Source organism: Leptodactylus fuscus, chromosome 2 (assembly GCF_031893055.1).
Source record: "Leptodactylus fuscus isolate aLepFus1 chromosome 2, aLepFus1.hap2, whole genome shotgun sequence".
In the NCBI taxonomy this organism is placed as follows: Eukaryota; Metazoa; Chordata; class Amphibia; order Anura; family Leptodactylidae; genus Leptodactylus; species Leptodactylus fuscus.
In genome coordinates this window covers 151,142,066-151,162,882 of record NC_134266.1, presented here as the reverse complement: position 1 = coordinate 151,162,882, position 20,817 = coordinate 151,142,066, and the positions used below count along the sequence as shown (strand labels likewise).

General features: G+C 41.5%; 3 protein-coding genes across 3 annotated transcripts in view; 1 reads left to right on the top strand and 2 right to left on the bottom strand.

The window, feature by feature from the left end:
• Positions 1-272, bottom strand: part of LOC142195260 (S-adenosyl-L-methionine-dependent tRNA 4-demethylwyosine synthase TYW1-like) — a 119,716-nt gene extending 119,444 nt beyond the window's left edge. The window contains exon 1 of the mRNA XM_075264883.1: positions 85-272. Coding sequence (XP_075120984.1) covers positions 85-190 — 106 coding nt within the window. The 5' untranslated portion in view covers positions 191-272. The remainder of the gene's footprint in view (positions 1-84) is intronic.
• A 121-nt stretch (positions 273-393) lies between these two features.
• On the top strand, positions 394-14,205 carry SBDS (SBDS ribosome maturation factor). Its single transcript, XM_075264934.1, has 5 exons — positions 394-639; positions 3,829-3,958; positions 4,512-4,712; positions 7,284-7,448; positions 9,131-14,205. The coding sequence occupies exons 1-5, from the start codon at positions 512-514 to the stop codon at positions 9,257-9,259; spliced, it is 753 nt and encodes a 250-aa protein (XP_075121035.1). The 5' UTR covers positions 394-511; the 3' UTR covers positions 9,260-14,205.
• A 384-nt stretch (positions 14,206-14,589) lies between these two features.
• LOC142195302 (merlin-like) overlaps positions 14,590-20,817 on the bottom strand; it is a 48,301-nt gene continuing 42,073 nt past the window's right edge. The window contains exons 16-19 of the mRNA XM_075264948.1: positions 18,012-18,162; positions 16,984-17,163; positions 16,702-16,766; positions 14,590-14,638 (exon numbers count right to left, since the gene is read on the bottom strand). Of these exons, the coding sequence (XP_075121049.1) occupies positions 16,731-16,766; positions 16,984-17,163; positions 18,012-18,162 (367 nt within the window). The 3' untranslated portion in view covers positions 14,590-14,638; positions 16,702-16,730. The remainder of the gene's footprint in view (positions 14,639-16,701; positions 16,767-16,983; positions 17,164-18,011; positions 18,163-20,817) is intronic.

Genomic DNA, 20,817 nt, shown 5'->3' with positions numbered 1-20,817 from the left:
TCTTTCTATCTGGCTTCCGAGTTCTTTTCTCAGTGAGTGTGAATTTAGAGATACGGGAGTAGAGGCCTCGGTTCCAGTACTTACCTTCCTGCTGCTGTGCGCTCACACAGGCTGCCATCAGCAGCTGCAGTACTAGCTGACACATGTCCTTCATTCCGGAATAAGCCCAGCACACACTACACAAGACCATCAGCCGATACACCACAACTCCACATGCAGGTCTCTACACACTCATGCCACACTGGGGGCAGCCATATTTGTTTCTCTACGTATCAACCTTCACTTTTTTTTCTCCGATTTTTAAACAACTTTATTGACAACATGAACGACAAAGCATATTTTGCCCATGAGAAGCGCTTCCGCTACTGCGCTTACTTATGCGCATGCGTAGAGAGTGGCGGCCGCGAGTGAGAGTTGTGGGGAGTTTTTTACGCCTTGTGCAGCGCTGCGGTTTCTGGTCGTTGTTTTTTTCACTGTGAGGTAGGAAGACGCGACAGAGGCGACAGCGACTATGTCTATATTTACACCCACCAACCAAATTCGCCTAACAAATGTGGCCGTCGTGCGGATGAAGAAAGGAGGCAAGAGATTTGAAATCGCCTGCTACAAGAACAAGGTTATGAGCTGGAGGAGCGGAGCGTGAGTATACAGTCTTCATCTATATGGTAATGTATGGGCAGATTAGGAGCAGAGCGGGTACGTGACTACGCCGGGCAGAGCTGACAGCGAGGCTTGACACACAAACAGGGTCACGTGTGAGGGCTGCTCGAGATGTGCCCCTTATGATTTAGGCTTCCTGCAGGACCTCTGTCTCCATAGTAACCAGGATGCCTACACGAAGTGTTGATGGGGGGTACTATGGGGCAGCAGATGCTGATGGTTCTCCTGGATCTGTGCATGGCAGATTTTCCTCAGGACTCCTTGGTAATCAAAGGTCTTCTGTGATCTACCAACTAATGCTTAGGACCACCACCAGTCCCCGTCCCCCTCTGAATGGAGGGACAGTTGTACACTAGTTGTCTTGCTCCAGTCAGTCTTTCTGAGATTGATGGTGGAGATAGAATTTGGCTATCATCAGTCTGAGCCTAGGATCACATCTCTGGCAGAGAGTCTTCCCAAATTTAGCAGAGAGAAAACTCCTGCACAGAGGGCTTTTCTCTCCATCAATGTCATATAAAAATGGCGGGAACCCAGTGTACCCTATTGTAGTCCATGGAGTCCGCAAGTAACCACTGTTTTAGCGGAATGGCTCTCCACCATTTGGTCTGCTGGATTCCCGCACAAGTGTGAACTTAGTCTCCTACACTAAGCATGAAGCAGCAGTGCACATGCAGAACCACCACCTGCTTAAAAAGGGGCAAATAGAATTCAAAGTCTATGAAGGGGGGAGGAGGGGCTGTGTAAGTGAGAAAACCATACGAGTTCTACTACTTTATAGTCAGTGGTGTAACTAAAGTCCGAGGCCCCCTACCTCATCCCTACAGTAAATTCTTTATAGTGATGGTTACTGGTGCTAAGGAATTTAATCAACCTTAGGGTGCATTCACACTATGGAACGCCAGCGTGTATCACAGCCGTACACGCCGGCGTTACAGCAGGGCTGCCGAACACTTCCCATTCATTTCTATGGGAGCCGGCATGCGAGCGCTCCCCATAGAAATGAATGGAAAAAAGCAGTCCATTCATTTCTATGGGGAGCGCTCACATGCCGGCTCCCATAGCAATGAATGGGAAGTGTCCGGCAGCCCTGCTGTAACGCCGGCGTGTACGGCTGTGATACACGCTGGCGTTCCGTAGTGTGAATGCACCCTTAGTGTGGTTCTGGTGATCTGTGGGTCTCCTTGGTTTATGGGCCAGATGGAAGCTGGAATCTCAATACTGATGCTAGTGCTTATGGGCCCCCTACGGCTCCTGGACCCCAGTGCGACTGCACCCCCTCAAGTTACGCCTCTGTTTATAGTTCTTTTATAGCAGTTTTTTAGCAGGTCTTACAAGTACTGAGCAGTATCCTACTAATATTATAAGTGTGAAAGTTTGTGTGTTTGGATGTTTGTGAGTTTGGATGTTTGTTCCTCAATCACGCTAAAACGCCTGGACGGATTTGCGTGCAATTTTCCACAAACATAGTTTTCCCTTAGGATTGAGTCACTGGCTACTTTTGGTGCCACTAAACAACATGGCTTCCTAGCAGGAGACTCACAAACGCAGGACTCCTAGCCCCAGCTATAGACTCACACACACTGCCTGGCATTTCCTGCCTCAACCTGCCTGCACACTCCTTACTGTCACCTCAGGAGTAGCCCTCACTCTACTCACTCACATTTACATATAGCTTTCCAGACAATGTGATGTGTTTATATAGTGGAAAGCTATATGTAAATGTGAGTGAGTAGAGTGAGGGCTACTCCTGAGGTGACAGTAAGGAGTGTGCAGGCAGGTTGAGGCAGGAAATGCCAGGCAGTGTGTGTGAGTCTATAGCTGGGGCTAGGAGTCCTGCTTTTGTGAGTCTCCTGCTAGGAAGCCATGTTGTTTAGTGGCACCAAAAGTAGCCTGTGACTCAATCCTAAGGGAAAACTATGTTTGTGGAAAATTGCACGCAAATCCGTCCAGGCGTTTTAGCGTGATTGAGGAACAAACATCCAAACACACAAACTTTCACACTTATAATATTAGTAGGATCACATTGTCTGTATGACAACATACACAATACAACACATCACATTGTCTGTATGACGACATACACAATACAACACATCACATTGTCTGTATGACGACATACACAATACAACACATCACATTGTCTGTATGACGACATACACAATACAACACATCACATTGTCTGTATGACGACATACACAATACAACACATCACATTGTCTGTATGACGACATACACAATACAACACATCACATTGTCTGTATGACGACATACACAATACAACACATCACATTGTCTGTATCACGACATACACAATATAACACATCACATTTGTTAGCCCACCAAACTTTTTAAAGCACTTTTACAGTTTCACACGTCTGTGTCCGCCCAATTCTCAAATCACCGCAGACGAAGTCGCGGGTAAAAGCTAGTATATGAATAAAAACCTGGTGAGATAGAAATCTTACTATTATCTGCTACAATATGCTTCGCCTTCAATCTTCTTTCTTCTTCCCCTCTCTTCTCCATATATTTTTAAAAACTGTGGCCTGTCTTTAGCATAGACAGATCTCTCAATGAAATGCATGCAGACTTTTGAGGTTTTTCTTTATTGCATTTAAAGAGTACCTGTCACCTCTGACCTGTCTGTTTTAGTAAATGCACGTATTCGCTATGATATAACAATTCTGGAGCCTATTTTCTTATAACTCTGTGATGTGCTGTTTCTCGGATATTCCTAGTAGTTGATGAATACATTGATACCTGGGAGTGATCAGTCGGGGCAGAGGGGGTGAAGAGATATGGAAATACCCAATTGTCAATTGGGTATTGACAATTGGAATAACACAATGCTGAGCTCCAAGAAAAGATACGACAGAATTGTTAAGGCATGGGAGATACTAGTGTTTACCAAAATGGGCATCTGCTCTTCTATTTTCAGCACACCCATATAAGTGATATGTTAATTGTTTTGTTATATAGTAATGTCTGATATTGTCTGTTAGTGTACCCTCTCATTTGTAAAGTGCAGCACTGTATAAATATATTATTTAGTAGTTTAATTTTCAAAGCTCTATGGCATACTACTTTACCAGTAGGCTCGCAATAAGCCATCTGGAAAACGTAATGAAAATGAATGTACTGAAATGTATTTTTGTTTTTATTTTTAAGAGAGAAAGATATTGATGAAGTGTTACAGACCAACTCTGTATTCATGAATGTGTCTAAGGGGCAAGTTGCTAAAAAAGAGGATCTACTCAAAGCTTTTGGGACAGAAGATGCAACAGAAATCTGCAAACAGGTACTGGAACGTACAAATACAGGTTGTACAGTAATTAATCAACTTTTCAATATGTCCATCATGTCCTAGGGAATCCACTACTAACCAATATTGTGCAATCATTGTATACTGTGTTATGCATTGATGATATATCAGTAGTACCCTTCCAATCCCTGCCCCATTGAGGGTCATTATACTTTGTGGGGGGCACTAAGGCTCCATTACACTATGTGAGATGTATTAACAGGGCATTATACTGTGTGGGGAGGCATTAAGAAGCTTTATCCCTGTTGCCTCTCCTGTGCAGGAAGCAGAAATGATTGTTGATCCCTCCTGGTACTATTGCAAAGTATCATGATTTGGGGGACAGTAGTTGGGCGATGAATGTGTCTTCTGACCACTGTCATGAAATCGCTAGGAGGCAGGGGTCCGGACAGATGCCAGGCGCAGTCCTGGTTTGGGCTGTGGTTTGCTAGTCAAGTATCCATGGTTTAGGAAAGGAGAACATTTTCTTTGCCTGAATTGGCTATATAGATATAATTGTACATTTAACTTTTTATATTTTATATAACAGATTCTGTCAAAGGGAGAGCTGCAGGTCTCTGAAAAGGAACGGAGTACCCAGCTAGAACAAATGTTCCGGGATATTGCAACAATTGTAGCAGACAAGTGTGTGAATCCAGAGACCAAGAGGCCATACACTGTAAACCTCATTGAAAGAGCTATGAAAGACATCCATTACTCAGTTAAAGCAACTAAGAGTACTAAACAGCAAGTAAGTAAAACCTTTTTCCAACTCCCTCCTCATTTGTTCATGTTGCAAATGTTAAGGAGTTTTTATCTACAATAATTTTGGTTGGGTACATAAAACACTTGAGCTGACAAACTTATTTTTCTGTAGTCTCTGTTGAGGCACTTGTCCACTCTTATGTAAGCATTCCATACACACAAGTTAACCCTTATCAATAGAATAGAGGATAACTTGATAATTGTTAGGGAATCTGACCGCTGATACCCCCACGATCATGAGATCAGAGATATTTTGCACCACAGATTGGTCAGAAACGCACATCCCTGCTCTGTTCATGTCAAATATGAAAAGAGAAAGGAGAGACACCGAACGTACTAAGTGTAGTATTACACTGTTGGAATGGAACAGATCTTGAATTAAATAAAAACGAGCAATTGACCTCTCACCTGATGGGGTTGTGACAGGATCACAACACCCAAAATCACAATTGTATAGTGAATGGTTCTGGTGAGAGTGGCAGCTGTTCCTTCAGCAGACGCCGGATAACCGGGAGGCAAACAGGACAACAGGTGGAGAAGAGGATCCGCGCTCAAGGGTCGTACAGGAAAATCTGAAAACAATCCAGCCCAACGTGTACTTGTGATTTTGCACTTGAAAAAGGGTTCTTTACAACCCGAAACGCGTTGTGCTGTACTGTATTCACTTCATTAAAGTTTCTCATATCCATACGATTGTTCCTGTATGACCCTTCAGCGCGGATCCTCTTCTCCTCCTATTGTCCTGTTCATGTCAAAGGGATCATCAGAAATAGCCGAAGTAGGTGCTCAGCTGTCTCTGACAGCCCAAATGAAGTGAATAAAGCGGAGGAATTATTTTCAAACCTTCCCCCATCCACTGTTCATACTGGGATGCAAATATCAACCACTGGGACCCCAACATTTGGACCCCCTGTGCCAGAGGCTACCAACCTTTCAGATTAACGTTTACTGGTGCAAATGATGCATGAAATCTACACCAGCCACAATTTGGCATAGATTCCACCACAACCACTGCCCCACCAGAGGATGCACTTAAGGGTGCCTTCACATGGAGTTACACTCCGTGCTTTTTGTCCATTTTACACGTGTAAAAATACACGTGTAAAATGTAGTTAGCCATTGAGTTCAATGGGGGGGGGGTTTAACGCGCGTCTTTTTGAGCGCGCAAAAAGACGCATTATACGGGAAAAAAAACATTGAACTCGATGGCTTACTACATTTTACACGTGTATTTTTACACGTGTAAAATGTAGCAAAATGTGCGGAGCATTACTCTGTGTGAAGGCACCCAAATGAATTAAGAGGCGTGCACCGTGTCATAAATCAAGCTCGTTCTATAACCGTACATGAATTATCAAGATTAGCATACTAGATACTAGTCTTGGTGAATTCCATTCCCCTTTCCTTTCCCAGTGTGTAAAATACATATTATACACCCTGGGTGGAATTTATTAACACTTGTATTTCCAATCCAACTGGTTTTAGGTGAACCTGAATTACCAAAAGGCCAGAAAACTAATGTAGATGAGTTAGTAAATTCTCCCCATTTATGAAATGGACTCTACTTGGCAACATTTAGAGGGACAGTTAATAACTTAAAGGGATCCCATCATTGAATACCCTTTTTTTTTTTCTCTATAACACGTAGGAATAGCCTTAAGAAAGGCTATTCTTCTCCTACCTGTAGATATCTTCTCTGCAACACCGTTTGGTAGAAATCCCGGTTTTCTTCGGTATGCAAATGAGTTTTCGCACAGCACTGGGAGCATCCCTAATGCTGCAAGAGAAATCTCCAGTGTCGCCTCCATCTTCTTCTAGAACACCCTCTCCCAGTGTCGGCCATTTTCTTGTGGCCCGGGTATGAGCAGTCAGGCCTAGAAGATTGTAAGCCAGGACGGAAGAATACACAAGGAGAGGGCGTTCCAGAAGAAGACGTAGGCGTCGCTGGAGATTTCTCTTGCAACATTACAGACACCCCCAGTGCTGTTTGAGCGCTGGGGACTGCGCCCAGTTCTGCGAGAGAACTCATTTGCATACCAAAGAAAATCCGGATTTCTACTGAACGGCGGCGCGAGGAAGACATCTAAAGGTAGGAGAAGAATAGCCTTTCTTAAGGCTATTCCTACGTGTTATCGAGGGGGGGAAGGGTATCCAATGATAGGATCCCTTTAAAGGGGTTTTTCTGTGAGATTATTTATTATAATGAACTAGAAAGGTAATATAATGCATATCAAATAATATGCACTGTAAATGTATATTACTGTACGCAGGTTAGTGTAGAACACTTACCTTGCTTCTATACACATGGACTCAGTGTTATCTTTGTGTTTACATAGAGTGATAACAGACTGGCTGGAACTAGAACTGATTGTCCTGCAGGCAGAGCTGTAGATAACAATGAGAGCCCTCACCCAGAGAGCAGTGACTAAAGTCATCCATCTTACTTATCGCATAGTTAAATATCTCAATAGTTAAAAAGAAAAGTAAAAATTAGTAGACTGTTATTTTGGTAAGAATGTCCTTTATTGTTTATATACTGTATATGTACATTTTCAAGGCACTGGAAGTTATAAAGCAACTTAAAGAAACTATGCAGATAGAGCGAGCTCACATGAGACTGCGTTTCATCCTACCTGCCAAGGATGGGAAGAGACTGAAAGAAAAGCTGAAGCCTCTGATAAAACACATAGAAAGTGAAGACTTTGACCAAGAGCTGGAGATTGTAAGTAATGCATATACTACAGTAAGAGACACTTAGGTTACAGTCGGTCTAACAGTTCAGTGAATTTTTTAGACATGACACTGAATAGTTCTTATTCTTTTTTTTTCTTTTTTTTTTTTTAATGTAGATTGCGAGATTGAGGGCTCACAATGTACATTTTACCAATCAGTATGTCTTTGGAGTATGGGAGGGAATCCACACAAACACAGTGAGAACATACAAACGCCTTACAGATGTTGTCCTTGGCAGGGTTCAAACCCAGGACTCCAGCGCTGCAAGGCTGCAGTGCGAACCACTGAGCCACTGTGGTGCCCCAGTTCTTATTCGTAAACAGTCCCTGGCTGTCTTAAAGAAATGGTCATGCCTGTATGACCCCACTTATTCACTTCTTCTAGGAGCTTTTGGGAACTTGACTGGGATAGTGGTGGAGTTTGTTGGAGCTTATGCCTTTGATATCTCATGGTGGAAATACCTGTCAGTGTGCAGAAGTGCTTTGCCTATAGTATAACATACTAATTTATACTCCCCATGTAAATTTCTCGCCATTATTTGTTAGTTACTCAGCGACTTGCCAACTGCGACCAACTTCTAGTGACTTAGATGACATTTCAACTATAAAAACAGTTAACCTCCAGCTAAACTTTAGCCAGACTGCTAACCTCCAGGACCACATGAAAGCCTGGAGAATTATATATGCGTGTAAAAGTTATTTTATAGCATTCCTTGCTTTGTGGCCAGTTTTTGGCAATATTTTGGACATGCTTTTCTACATTTTCTTTAATGATTCAGTCTGCAGTTGGTGCAAGGTTAGGGTCTATACTAGAAAGATGGACATCATACAGAAATCTTCTTTTTCTTTTCTTTTACCCACCTCCTTGTGTGACTGCTCCTTCTACTACAGCTGCTGGAGCTTCCTGGGTTGTTCAGGCTTCCGCGCCCAGGCTGCCACATGGTTCTCTTTTCATTTTTAATGGGGCCTTCCAGTTCCATCTGTTGTCGTTCCTTCCCCAGCTTGGGTCGTAAGGTTCTGTCAGTGACTGTGCACTACTTTGTCGCTGTATATTTTTCACCCTCTGGGACTGCTTTAGGACATTCCATGCTGCTGTTTTCCCCAATGAAAAAAAGGATCTTTGTACTCGCTGTAATATTCTGTTCTCCTTGTGTTCACGTGGGGCGGGGGGCACTGATCTCACTCATGTTTCTTGTTGTTCCTGCCTGGGGCTGCTTTGGTGAGTTTCAAGACATGGTGATGTTTAGTTCTGTGCTCTTCTTTTTCTTTTTTTCTTTTTTTTTTCTTTTTTTTATTATATTGGTGTCTGTTTCTTACTACTGCTGTACAAACTGGTTAGGACAATGTCTGTGCAGAGGCGGAAGTGACATCTTTTGGGCAGGTCTATGGTGCTGTATACCCCAATGAGTACAACAAGAAAAGGATGTTATGGCGAATTCAAAAATCAATTTTTCTTTTATTTCCCTAATACATCATACTCCTTTTGGCATGAGGAAGCATTGTATTTGCGGATGTGCACTGAAAATACTGTTAATCCAACAGGTGTTTGCACAAATAACATGTCAGAAGCTTGGAACATCCTTGTAGTATTGCTGTAAATTAAGTATTCTCTTCTTTTGATCTGTATTATACAGTATGAGTAAAATATGTATCTTCTTATTCATATTATTAGGTATGTTTGATTGATCCTGGCTGCTTTAGAGAAATTGATGAGCTGATACGTTGCGAAACAAAAGGGAAAGGCACCCTGGAAGTTCTCAGCTTGAAGGATGTAGAAGAAGGAGACGAGAAGCTGGAATAAGAACAATAACCTAATAATTTGCCCTGGTGAAACGAGGGTCATGTAGCGCAAGATGGTTTGAGCCCCTGAGCGGCGGACAGCTTCATATTCACAATACTTAACTTTTACTCCAAAAGACATATAAACAATGCTTCAGCGTGTATGAATTATTTATCTGTAATTCTAATTTGCCAATAAGTTGTTGATGAAATAACTACAGAGACTTCACTTTTTGTGCAAATTTGCTTTAAAGTATTCTAAAGGTATAAAGATCCATCAGGGTTAGTGCAACTGAGCGATTTTTTTCACACATTTTTACTGCTTTGTCTTGAGCAGATTCCTGTAATGGGTTACATTGTATGTGCTAAGGGTATCCACTTTAGAGCTCTCAGGGCTAGAATTTTGGGGAAGGCTGTATAACTTGCCTGTTTTCCAGCTGAAAAGGACATTTGGGAGGAGCATCTTGAGCAGCTATTTGTTGGAAACTCTGCCAATATTCCAGGTGATGTTGATTGACTGGGGAGTCCTCACAGCAGTTTGCAGTGCTCCTCCGATGTACCCTATTCAACTGGTTCCACACAGTAGCTTAAGGGAGCGTTCACACTATCGTGGGTGTCCGACAGCTAGTGTCCGCTGCTAATGTCCGTTCAAAATCTTGTGCATGTCAGGTTTTGCTGTCCGCTTGAAAAGTTGGACATCTTTGAGAACTGACAGTTAAGGACACCCAAGGTTAGTAAAAGAACGCACCCCATGTCCATTTAAATCAATTCAAAATGTCACGGAAACAGCTAGTGTCCGCTGCTAATGTACGTACAAGATTTTGAACGGACATTAGCAGCGGACACTAGCTGTCGGACACCGACGATAGTGTGAACGCTCCCTAAGGCTAAGGGCCTTACACGATGACCCACAGCTATAAAGCACTATGGGAAAGAACGCAACGTCAACGCATCACGGTTCTTCCTGCAGCGCTGTAAACAGTTCATGGAGTTTTCCTCCGTGAACTTTCTGTTTCAGTTATATCGATAGGAAAACCGCCAGCGTTTCCGTAAATATAATTGACATGTTGCAATTTCCGAAACCGTGACGGTTTTGGAAAACGTGGCGTGCCCATGCTGTGGTTTTTACCACAAAGTGGGCGTGGGATTTGCAAGAATCCCATCCACTGTGTAGTTACTGTAAAACGCCGTGATTTTTCCCGCTGCATTTCCGACCCGTGGGGTCCTCGCCTAAATGGGTTTTCCGGGACTATACACAGGGCGAAGTGTGCAGGGCGAGTGCAGGGTAATTATAGCCCAATCTCAATTCTGATGCTCCACTAGTTATGGAGCCTGCACAATAACATATCGGAACTGAGCCAGTGCCTCGGCTGCACACTCGATCCTGTGAATGAGCGCTATTCCTTCAGATAGGTCATTAAGTTGGGGACAACAGTTGGCATCCTCATTGATCACCTGTTTAGCATTTGGAGGAGCACTGAAGCCTCTTCACTGCATACCATGCACAGCATCTTACAGACATGAAATGGCCGTGCTTGGAATTGCAATGAAGTCCCGTTAATTTGAATGAGATGGAGCTGCTGCATAAACCTATGACCAATGGATGTGATGTCACTGGGCCAAGAATGAGAAAATGGTCTTGTTGAACAGCTGATTGGTGTAAGGATGTGTTATTAATATAAGAAGAGCATCCAAAAATGCACAGAAAGTATTAAAGTGTCTCTTCAAAGAGCATCACTTGCATACCTTTGTATGTGACTATTTAGGGAAACCAATCTGATAAAACTGCGTTTTTTTTATCAGAGTTTTAGAATGAAGTTACAGAATGCTGTATTGTTAATGGATGTTTATATGCCTATTCTCCTAAGTTATTAACAAAAGTATAAATTTATATTTTTTATGGAAATTTTGGTAAAGCGAAGAGTTATTTCATTTTGATTAACACAGCAGAAGTAGACCCATATCAGATGGGTGCCGATTTTTGGTAGAAGACATTGGTGTTAGAGCTCATTTAGGCTGCCGTAATAGGGGCATGTTATAGGAACCATATTACATCTGCAACTATGATGCAGCTACTTTGGGTCATTAAACCTGCATTCAAGACTTGATTTGCAGCTGTAATATAGGCCTTATTGTAGGACTGGACAATGATAATCCAAATTTTGATTTAATTGAACATTTTACCACAATTGAAATGAAAGAATGATTGATTATTTTTGGCCAGTCCTTTTTCCTTGCCACGTCCCCCTATTTATATGCCACACTTTGCTGCTGATCCTGATTAGATAGCGTACAGGTAGTGACATGCATTAGTCAATAGCAGCATGAGACAGGATGGCATGGATTTCATTACGATTTTTGCCTATTTTTCCATTAATTGTCCAGCCTTTATGGTACGGCTGTCTGAATACGCACTTAGAGCAGTGAACTGCCATGTAGAGTTACAGCCTTCTCAAAGTAGTTACTTGGCACATGATTTTATTGGTGCCATGTTTTTTGCTTCAACATGACTATATAATGTTATCATGAGTGGCATCTTGTTCTATAAAAACAAATGCTAGCGAACAGGTATGTGTTTTAAAGAAATCTGATTTTTGGTTTGATAAAGAAATGTAATTCATGTGTCTCGGAATTTATATAAGAATAGACCTTTTCATTGGTTTTAAAAAGTGCAATGCATTTCCTGGAGACTTGTTTGGGCGCTCCTGTATCTATATTAAATATGTTTATAGACTTTTAAAATGATAAAAATGCTTGATAGAAACTATGCGGATGAAACGTGGACCGCAACGAACATGTATTTGAGGATTTCCTGCCTTATTTGCCATCAGTAGATTTAGGATTTGTCGCTGGTGTCAAGTGTTGCGATAGAATACTTCAAATCTGACATGCAACATGGATGTTATTGTTTGTTTTAGGCTACTCTGTGTTTACGTGGCTAAAGGACTAAAGCTTGAGATGAATATAGTATGAAAGAGAGTCGGTGAGTGGGAAAATTGTTCACACTAAGGATAGCACCTTGTATGGTGGCTTACACACTTAAGACAAATACCTTTCTTCTTCTGCATTGCAACTACATTTTCACAAAACACATTTTATTTATATGCAAATTAGTGGAACAATGCTTTAGGGGTGTGGCTTCCTCTGCCAGGGCTTCACTCTCCATTCTACATAGTCGCCCCTAACTTTCACCCAGCTCAACCGCTTCCCCCTTGATTAACATCTACCGCTTTATCAGAAGCGGTTGTCCTGCTCTACTTCGTCAGCCTGGCAACCAGAGGCATGTGTAGTCAGTACTGTGTTCGGCCCGGGTGATCCAGACTGTGTGTGCAGGTGGGAAATTTCACTCAAGCCATGAGCGGCAGTCAGGGGCAATTGTCTAGAGCAGAATAAACAAGAAATGCCCCTCAAGTACTTTTCAGCTAATCTGCATAAGATTAAACCTGATTTTCATGAAAATGAGGCTGTAATGCAGAAATAAAGACAATGTAAAGTGCCGAAGCTGCCCTATAAGGTACTGTCATTAATTAGATTTTCCTACTGACAGACTTCCATTTAAAAGGTGGATATTCACTTCAAGTGGGCAGCAATGGTTGACAGCTTTCAGAAGTCATTAAAACAATACAAGTGTTTTTCTATCATTATGTACCTATTCCCCCAAAATATATATATAAATAAATATTTCAAGCAATATTACCCTGTTTACTTAATACTTTCTATCTTCCCTTAGGTCATGTGATCTCATTTTGATCTAAAAATCTACTGGAGCTAATACTTAAAGGGAGTGTCCAGTTTGATGCATCTTATTGTGTAATGAAAAGTTGTACAATTTCCCAATATACTTCTATATCAATTCTACGTTAGTCACAGCTCAGTAAATGGATCTGTCTGGTAACAAGCTGCGCACCTGTATGTCCATCACATGACCATGGACTGTATCACATGATTTTTTTTTTTTTTTTTATTTTTTTTTTAAATCCATTGGCAAGCAGAGATCTAGAAAGCTGTGAGCATTTGATCCAGAAAGTGTATTGTAAAAACTGTACAACTTTTTACTATACAAACAATAACGTTTGTCTCTCTTCCTGTTAGACTGTCCAGAAAGTGGAACACTACTCCTAAGCAGACAGTTTTGGGGGGTTTTTATAAATGTAGATTGTGAGCCCCATATAGGGATCACAATGTACATTTGTTTTTTTTTATTTCCTATCAATATGTCTGGAGTATGGGAGGAAAACCATGCAAACACAGGCAGACATACAAACTCCTTGCAGATGTTGTTCCTGGCGGGATTTGATCTCAGGACTCCAGGGTTGCCGCACTAACCACTGAGCCACCGAGTTGCCCCTACTAAGCAGACCGTTTTGTCACACAGCTCAGCCTGCCTAACTATAAATGTAGTCTCTTAGATTATTTAGGAAAATAATAGAGAGAAGAGTTGCATTGTGTTGAGACCTTCAGGGATTACTAGCAAAGCATAGACAAGTATAAAAGCAAGCTAGTCTTTGATCAGGAGATGAGGAAAGCTAGATGGCAGGAGTATGAGTGCATTAAATGTAAAAGGAGCCTGAAAGATGACCTTAAAACAGGTGGTGGCCAAGGAAACAAAATGTCTGAGGGACTGCTTCTTTAAGATTCGTAGACCACCTGCTATACTAATATCAGTTCCCACATATATGGACAAAATCTTCAGAAACTGCCTTTAAAGTGAATTTGATATAACTTTTGTGACCACATGTTTTTTTTTTAATGGATGCTTTACTATATTCACCTAGTTAGTACTGAAGCAGCATTCACCATCAGGGGGACGTTTTCTGTATCTGGGGAAAAACAAAGTTCCACCCTCTTTTAAAGATATGTTCTGAATTTGAAATGGCGCAGTCTTGTACTTTATGCAGTAGATAGCACTATCCTGGCACTATGTGAGCATTGTGACTTGTTGCCATAAATAAATAAAAATAATCATTACTTCAGATTGTCCATTTTTATTAAGATTTTGCACTGATCACAAGGATATTCGTTTTCATACCACTCAAGCACAGAAGAACCTAGACAGAGGACATTGTTCTAGGCAGGACTCCATATGGTCTCAGGTGTTTAGGAAATATTTGTCCTCCAGATGAATGTTGTGCACTTGAGCATTTTATTTGTATTTTTCATGTTTGTGTGGATCAGATAACCACAAAGAACACTAGAAAATGGCATAAAGACCCGAGATGTATGTTAACGTTATTTACACTATGTACAGTATATTTACATTCTTGTTTGATGTGGTCTGTGTTACAGCCATGCTGCTTTTTGCTCCAAGATACCAATGGAGATTCTAACAGAAGAGCTCTTCTTAGAGTTGGGTGTATTGATCGGCCAATTAAAAACTTGTATTTGGCCTGCTCATATTTTGCTGGAAAATAAAAGATAAATATTAAACGTTGAGGTTTTTTTTTTTTTATTCCATTTTATTTAAATCATGACACACTGAGGCCCCATTCACATCTGCATTCGGGGAATCCACTTGAGCACCCCCACAAATGGAAACCTATACGCATTAAAAAGCGGTTACCTGAGAACCTGTGGACCCCATAGGCTATAACGGGGTCCGTGTGGTTTCTGCACAAAACATGCAGAGAGAAAAGTCTTGCAAACAGCACACTTGTCTCTGCATATTTTGTGTGGAAACCTCTTGGACCCACTACTCCTGGCTGCTCTGACAAATGCTGTTAACCAGTGGTCTAAATACCAGGGTAGTTGCTGCCGCAGGGCCCTAGGGACATTTGGGTGCACGGTGGGCCCCTGATGGGGTTTTTAATAGGAAGTTTCCTACTGGAGTAACTGGCCCTATTTACTTAACAATCCTTGCTCCGGATCACGGACACGGCACTTCCCCTTCTAGGGAGGTGGTTGTGATCAGGAGTGGGGATCAGTAAGTAAGGCCACGGGCTCACATTCCCCACACACACACACACACACTGCTATCATTAGTCAGTCACTACATTGGCTACCTATTCAATACACAATACAATATAAACTTTTCACCCTCATCCACAAGGCTCTCCATAATTCTGCATCTCCCTACATTTCCTCCTAAAACTGTCTACCGCCCAACCCGTGCTCTCCGGTCACTAAATGACCTAAGACTTACATCCTCTATTATCAGAATCTCCCATGCTCGTATACATGACTTCTCATGAGTTACACCACTTCTCTGGAATGCTCTACCCCGGACAATCAGATTAACTCCCAATTTCTACAGTTTCAAGCACAAACTAAAGACACATCTTTTCAGACAGGCCTATCACAATTCATAATGTAAACTCATCTGCAGTTAGAATCCTTAAAATTAACCCTTCTCTGTTCATGCTCCCCAACAGGATATGATGCCATATCAGACTAACTTTATATGTCCATGCACCATCTGTACATTAAAGAGGCTCTATCATTGGGAAAAGTCATTTTTAACTAATCACATCCTTGCATTGCCTTTAGAAAGTCTATTCCACACCTACCTTTAGTATGTAGATTGCCTCAATGGTTTCTGAAAAAGTCTGTTTTTATTCATATGCTAATGAGCTTCCAGCCAGCACAGGGAGTTCCCAGCAGCACTCGTCTCTGTTATTATCGCCTATGTGTGTCTGCTAACAGGAAGCCCGAGTCAGCAGCAGCAGCAGCCTCCCATAGGAAACAATAGCAAAGGGGTGCACAATGTATCGTGCACCAGTCTAATTAGCATATGCATAAAAACGGACTTATTCAGAAGCCACTGAGGCAATCTACATACTAAAGGTAAGTGTGGAATATACTTTCTAAAGGCTATGCAAGGATGTGATTAGTTAAAAATGATTTTTCTTAGTGATAGAGCCCCTTTAAAGGAAACTGGTGACGGCTCACACAGCTTTACTTATGTGTAAGGAAAGTAACCTCTATCAAAAAACGACAGGACCAATGTATCACCCCCTCTACCTCAGATTGTAACCTTGCGAGCAGGGCCGCTACAATTTGTAAAGTGCTGCAGAATATCTTGGTGCTATATACATAAAATGTATTACTATGTACACCAAATTTGATAGATTAAACCATTAATGGTGGTGCCACACAAGATTCAGGCCATACTGTAGCCACACAAAGCATTGCTTACTAGCTTTTCCTTATTATTGGCCATGTATTTGGGCTTTAAGAGAAAGCAATGGCAATGTTGAGGTTTGTACGGTTTGTGGCACCAACTTACATAACAGACACAAACAGGGAACATTAACAATTTACAATGATGTCTATGGAGAAAGGAGAAGGAGTCACTTTTGGCAGAAGTCTTCATAGTAACTTTGGTAACCCAGCTGTCTTGTGAAAGAAAGCTGCCTCTCTATAATGAAGAGTCTCTGCTTTGAGAAACTATCCTTTTCCTCCCCTGTCCATAGACTTCAGTTATACAGATTCCATCAGTGACAGAAGGTGGTAAATAAAGGAACTTACCTGTCTGAATGTTCATTGTGATAGGGATCTCAAATGTATATGATGTCTAAATCACATTTCTCTACCTGCAATGATGCAAGAAATCATTGTACTACATTGAAATCCTATTTATATATTGGTTACAGTTTGACTCCAGCAAGTATTGCTGTGTGTTCTGTGATTTTTATAAAAAGTACTTTATAATGGTACATTGTCCATTTAATATGTAGTACGTATTGGCTCATGTCTATATATCTAATGTGCCAGTTACATGGAAACAAACAAAGGTATGGCAGCTTTTACCTTCCTGGAATTCTTTCGGTTTTCTCTTCCATTAATGGTGCTAGGTAATGTGTGTACCATCCGGACTGGAGCACTATAGGAAACCCCTTCTGAATCTATATAACTGCGAATTGTGCTAGCTGGAGAAATATAGTAAGGACTTGCTGGTTCTTTGCGGTGTGTTTGCATCAGGAAGGTATCCTTTAAAAAGAAGACCATTCAATATTATAAAGACATTTTTAAAAGATATACGTCATATCATAAATCATCAATGTTTAATCTGGGATCTGTAGGGCTACGCTGCAGCCTTGCTACAATATGACTGAAATCCAGCAGGTTACAAGTGACTAGTTTCAGTTTTATTTAGCTGTAATTCAGACAGTTCAACATGTTACAGCCAAAGTCGCCATGTAGCCCTAGTCTAAGGGCTAGTTCACACTGAGTCTTTTGGCAGTGGATGTTGACGCAGAATCTGCCTCAAAATCCACTGCCAAAAATGGCTCCCATTGACTTCAATGGGAGCCGCTCACTTCTTTTTTCCTCTGGCTAATAGCCATTAGGGCCTAATCCGGAGTGGGATGCCAGTGCACTGCACTGGCATCCCGTCATGGCTAGCCGCGACGGAATGTGTACACGCAGAATTCATGTAACTCTGTTTGAACTATTCCTAAATGTATCAATTTCTGTGCCTGCTAAGGGAGTCTGTCACTCAAACAATAACTATAAATAAAGTCAGATAGCCAATGTTAAATGTGAATAAAACACTTTATTGCTTCTTGATTTCTTTTCAATGAAGTCACAGTAACTCTCATTACACCAAAAATGCTTTCCAATGCCCAATTCTTTCACCTCTCAATCCCTCCCTGCTTAGCTACTTGTGTGTTGCATGCCACTTTCGATAATAGCAGAGTTTGGTTGGATGATAGCAATGGTGATGTCATCAGATCGAAACCTTTCATTCATATGAACCTCGGCTATCTGACTGTGCTTCCAGTTCAATAGGGACTGTTCTGGTGACAGACTCCCTTTGCGGTATAAGGCAGACTTACACTTCCATGGATGTCATATTTGAATCTGAGATTTCCATTCCATAGGCAGGGAGTAGTCAGGTGCCGGTCCTCCTGTTTCAAGGCCTGAATTTCTAATTTGAGATCATTTAGCTGATTTTCAAGTCTTTTACTCTTCTCTAGGTAGTCCATCCTGCATAAAACATCAAAATACTTTACAATATTTTCCTGTTATATAGCTCCATAATTGTATAGGCTGGAAAAAGTTACACATTTCTGACATTTACATAATTTCTCTGGATAGAAAATATATCCCTTTGTTACAGAGACCTATTTTACATTGTGTCACTGTGTTTGCAATTACAATACCGTGCAGTATGAAATTCTAAATATAGTTTGTTCCTGTAAGCAATCCTTTTCTATATTGAGTATAAAATGTTGTTGCATAAAGGATTCTTTCAAAAAAATTAATGCTTCACATGAAATGCTCCTTTTTTCCAAGGAAAAATAATTGCAATTTATATTCAACTAGCAGGAGGACCCGGCTTCGCACGGGTTATTTAATTTTTTGTTTGTGTAGTGGCCCCATAAGAATTGTCCAATTTTGCTCTGGTGTATTTTGTATATCGTTTTATTTGTGCCCATAAGCATCATGTGATCATGTATATCTCATTTTGAATATCAGTGAAAAACCTGCGATCGGTTGTTATGGAGACCTGGAGTAAAGCTGTGTGTATGTGACCTTGTGTAACAGTGTCATTCACAGTGCCCTGCCCCTTTAAGGCTGACATAAAGTAGTGAAGAAAAATGGCTGGCTTGCTTTGGAAACCTGGATTAAAACTCTAATATGTGGTACTCTGTTAAGAGCCATGTATCTAATGCTCCGGCGTGTGGTACTGTGTGCTGCCGCACGTATCTATTCCACTGGCATGTGGTACTGTGTGGAGTGGTGCGTATCTAATCCTCTAGCGTGAAGTAAAGTGTGCAGTGGCACGTATCTAATCCTCCCTTGTGTGGTATTGTGTGCATTGGTGCATATCTAATCCTCTGGCGAGTGGTATTGTGTGCAGTGGAGCGTATCCAATCCTCTGGCGTGTGGTATTGTGTGCAGTAGTGCATATCTAATCCTCTGGTGTGTGGTATTGTGTTAAGACATGCATATCTAATCCTCCAGCGTGTAGAACTGTGTGCAGATGTGTGTATCTAATTCTCTGGCGTGTGATACTGTGTACTGACCTGTGTATCCAATCCTTTGGCGTGTGGTACTTTGTGCAGACAAGCGTATTTAATTCTCTGGCATGTGGAACTGTGTCCAGACGCACGGATCTAATCCTTTGGTATGTGGAACTGTGTGCAGACGCGTGTATCTAATCCTATGGCGTGTGATATTGTGTGCTGACCTGTATATCTAATCCTTCAGCGTGTGGTACTTTGTGCAGACGCGCATATCTAATAGCGTGGCATGTGGAACTGTGTGTAGATGCGCGTAACTAATCCTCCAGCGTGTGATACTGTGTGCTGACCTGTGTATCTAATCCTCCAGCATACAGTCCTATGAAAAAGTTTGGGCACCCCTATTAATCTTAATCATTTTTAGTTCTAAATATTTTGGTGTTTGCAACAGCCATTTCAGTTTGATATATCTAATAACTGATGGACACAGTAATATTTCAGGATTGAAATGAGGTTTATTGTACTAACAGAAAATGTGCAATATGCATTAAACCAAAATTTGACCGGTGCAAAAATATGGGCACCCTTATCATTTTATTGATTTGAATTCCCCTAACTACTTTTTACTGACTTACTGAAGCACAAAATTGGTTTTGTAACCTCAGTGAGCTTTGAACTTCATAGCCAGATGTATCCAATCATAAGAAAAGGTATTTAAGGTGGCCAATTGCAAGTTGATCTCCTATTTGAATCTCCTCTGAAGAGTGGCATCATGGGCTACTCAAAACAACTCTCAAATGATCTGAAAACAAAGATTGTTCAACATAGTTGTTCAGGGGAAGGATACAAAAAGTTGTCTCAGAGATTTAACCTGTCAGTTTCCACTGTGAGGAACATAGTAAGGAAATGGAAGACCACAGGGACAGTTCTTGTTAAGCCCAGAAGTGGCAGGCCAAGAAAAATATCAGAAAGGCAGAGAAGAAGAATGGTGAGAACAGTCAAGGACAATCCACAGACCACCTTCAAAGAGCTGCAGCATCATCTTGCTGCAGATGGTGTCACTGTGCATCGGTCAACTATACAGCGCACTTTGCACAAATAGAAGCTGTATGGGAGAGTGATGAGAAAGAAGCCGTTTCTGCACGTACGCCACAAATAGAGTTGCCTGAGGTATGAAAAAGCACATTTGGACAAGGCAGCTTCATTTTGGAAACAAAAATTGAGTTGTTTGGTTATAAAAAAAGGCGTTATGCATGGCGTCCAAAAAGAAACAGCATTCCAAGAAAAACACATGCTACCCACTGTAAAATTTGGTGGAGGTTCCATCATGCTTTGGGGCTGTGTGGCCAATGCCGGCATCGGGAATCTTGTTAAAGTTGAGGGTCGCATGGATTCCACTCAGTATCAGCAGATTCTTGAGAATAAGGTTCAAGAATCAGTGACGAAGTTGAAGTTACGCCGGGGATGGATATTTCAGCAAGACAATGATCCAAAACACCGCTCCAAATCCTCAGGCATTCATGCAGAGGAACAATTACAATGTTCTGGAATGGCCATCCCAGTCCCCAGACCTGAATATCATTGAACATCTGTGGGATGATTTGAAGCGGGCTGTCCATGCTCGGCGACCATCTAACTTAACTGAACTTGGATCCAGGAACTGATTAAAAGCTAC